The sequence below is a fragment of the Stegastes partitus genome, unplaced genomic scaffold (genome assembly GCF_000690725.1).
Source record: "Stegastes partitus isolate 25-593 unplaced genomic scaffold, Stegastes_partitus-1.0.2 Scaffold481, whole genome shotgun sequence".
NCBI classification, from domain to species: Eukaryota; Metazoa; Chordata; class Actinopteri; family Pomacentridae; genus Stegastes; species Stegastes partitus.
This window is the reverse complement of record NW_007578212.1, coordinates 99,209-101,570: the sequence shown is the minus strand read 5'-3', so window position 1 is coordinate 101,570 and position 2,362 is coordinate 99,209. Positions and strand designations below refer to the sequence as shown.

The 2,362-nt window shown below is 43.3% G+C and overlaps 1 protein-coding gene across 1 annotated transcript in view; it reads left to right on the top strand.

Annotated features, from left to right (window-relative positions):
• cdc123 (cell division cycle 123 homolog (S. cerevisiae)) overlaps positions 1-2,362 on the top strand; it is a 12,301-nt gene that overhangs the window by 2,404 nt on the left and 7,535 nt on the right. Inside the window, exons 4-7 of the mRNA XM_008286983.1 lie at positions 1-24; positions 1,357-1,452; positions 1,689-1,795; positions 2,222-2,273. Coding sequence (XP_008285205.1) covers positions 1-24; positions 1,357-1,452; positions 1,689-1,795; positions 2,222-2,273 — 279 coding nt within the window. The remainder of the gene's footprint in view (positions 25-1,356; positions 1,453-1,688; positions 1,796-2,221; positions 2,274-2,362) is intronic.

Genomic DNA, 2,362 nt, shown 5'->3' with positions numbered 1-2,362 from the left:
GATGAGACAACCTCCACTGTCACTGTAAGTACATTTAATGCTCCAGCTCTGCTACAGGCCACATTTACACAAGGTTAAAGTCTGTAGTGCTTTACTTCTCTGGTCACATGTCCATGTATGCTCACATCTATGTGAAAAACAGAGCAGCTGTATATAAAAGCTGCACCCAGGACTCTGTAATCCTTTATCAAGGCTTTTTAAAGAGACTAATCTTCACAGTGATGCATTCATATTGAGCATGTTATAACTGCAAAAAGGTTTTATGGATATTTTTATGCATTTACTGTCTAAACTTTGACACCAGGTGGCTGAATCAGGACAGCGAAGTAAAAGAGTCAGTCAAATTTTTAGCTTAGACCTACAGATGGTTGATAAATTAAAAGATAAACCAACATGAAGTGTCTCAGTACAGTGTTGTTCCACCACACGGCAACAAAACTGCTCCAGTGCACCTTGACATTTATTCTCCAAGTCTCTGGACTCCACTGGAGGGTTAAACTCCCTTCTCCCAAACGATAGTCCCTCCTTTGGTGTCTTGATGATGGTGGTGGTGGAGAGAGCAACGTTTTGGTGCAAATTAAAGATGTTAAATTGGCCATAGCATGCAGTTCATTTCTATGAAACCATTCAGTGACCTGTTGTGGATGGAGGCATTCTAAAAGAGACACACTCCCTGTTGGATGTAATGACCGTCACTCAGATATAATTTGTATTGATTTGCGGAGACACACAGTATAACAGAGTCGCCTGACCTCCTCAGTGTAGAGGTCAAGCTTTCAGGTTTAGCCTTTGATTTGTGAGCAGTCTGTATATAAAGTGTAGCTTCTTGTTGTCTCCCTGTGTGTTGATTTGAAGTAAAGTCACTTTTAATGAACTGAATCAGGGTTGAACAATTTGTGGAAAATATGTAATTGTGATTTTTCTGACAGATATTGCAGTTTTATATGTGATGTAATGTTTTTAAAAGTCAGGCTTCATCTTAATATTCACTGTGTAACAGACTCTAAACATGTGATGGAGCGTTACTGCACGAGATAAGACCAGGAGTGTGGCTGTCACACGACGACTACAGCATGAATTTGTAAAACTGTCTTCACGACAGATTAAACTCTGGGTCAGATGTGCTGCAAAATGTATGAGGCGTGGCTACTGAGTAATGATGCTGCTTTAACAGCCCTGGAAGTTTGCAGTTTGTAGCTTTCAGTCAGCGTGCAGATGATTTGGCTTTTATTTGTGCTTTTTTAATCAGCGTTGCACCCATGTGTTAAATGTGTCACATCCTCATGATGCATCCGTTTTATTTATTAATGCAGTCGTTAATTCTGCAGACTCATGATGTGGCTTTGTGTCCACCAGGCCCCCGAGTTCCCAGAGTTCACCTCTAAAGTGCTGGAGGCCATAAACGCCCTGGGTGGGCGCGTCTTCCCCAAACTCAACTGGAGCGCTCCACGGGTAAAGCACTGCACACAGCTGCTCCATGAAAAATTTAAAAACCGTACTTCAGGTGACGGTAGCAGAATGTTAAATTCATCCGAACAGGCTGACTTGTTTTATGTTTGTGGCAGAAGCAAAAGCGCATGTCGACTAAAAGCCTCGTGCCTTTCAGTGCTCTGACGAAAAAGAATTGCTCGTTGCTGCCGACATGAAGGATGGAGGCCTAACTTCACAGGTGTACGTTTCCCTTTCAGGATGCGAACTGGATCGCCCTGAACAGCTCTCTGCAGTGTAACAGCCTCAGTGATATATTCCTGCTCTTCAAAAGTTCCGACTTCATCACCCACGACCTCACGCAGCCGTAAGCCCCGCTGTCCATCAACACACACATCAACACCGAGGCTTGTTTTGCATTTAGACAGCAACCAGTATCAAAAAATAACCAAGTTCGGTGAGTGCGGGCTCATTTGAATTGGCTGTAAAACACAAGTGGCAGCTGGAAAAATCGCTGCGATGTAGATTTACATCTCCTGTCGCTCCGCGCTGCATGACAAACGTCGGAGCGGCAGGTTATTTACTGCGGTGCAAAGCCTTGGGAAAGCTGTTTGTGTGCTTGTGTGTGTGGAGAAAGCAATGCGATATGTGCTTGTTAGACTCCTTTTATAACTTCTCTTTCAAACATCTTAAGAGGAGCACTGCAATGTGAATGCCCCGGCCAAAGCTTTGTGATTCTACAGAACACGCATTATAAATAAATCATTTGTTTTGTGGTCATCTCTTTGTGCAGATTCCTTCAGTGCAGTGACCAGGACTCCCCAGATCCAGCCATCAGCTATGAGGTATTTTTATCCTACATGAGGAAGTCTGTGCAGATACCAACACTGCAGCAGACATCAAAAGGAATAGTTCCCAAATGTGTTTCAGTATA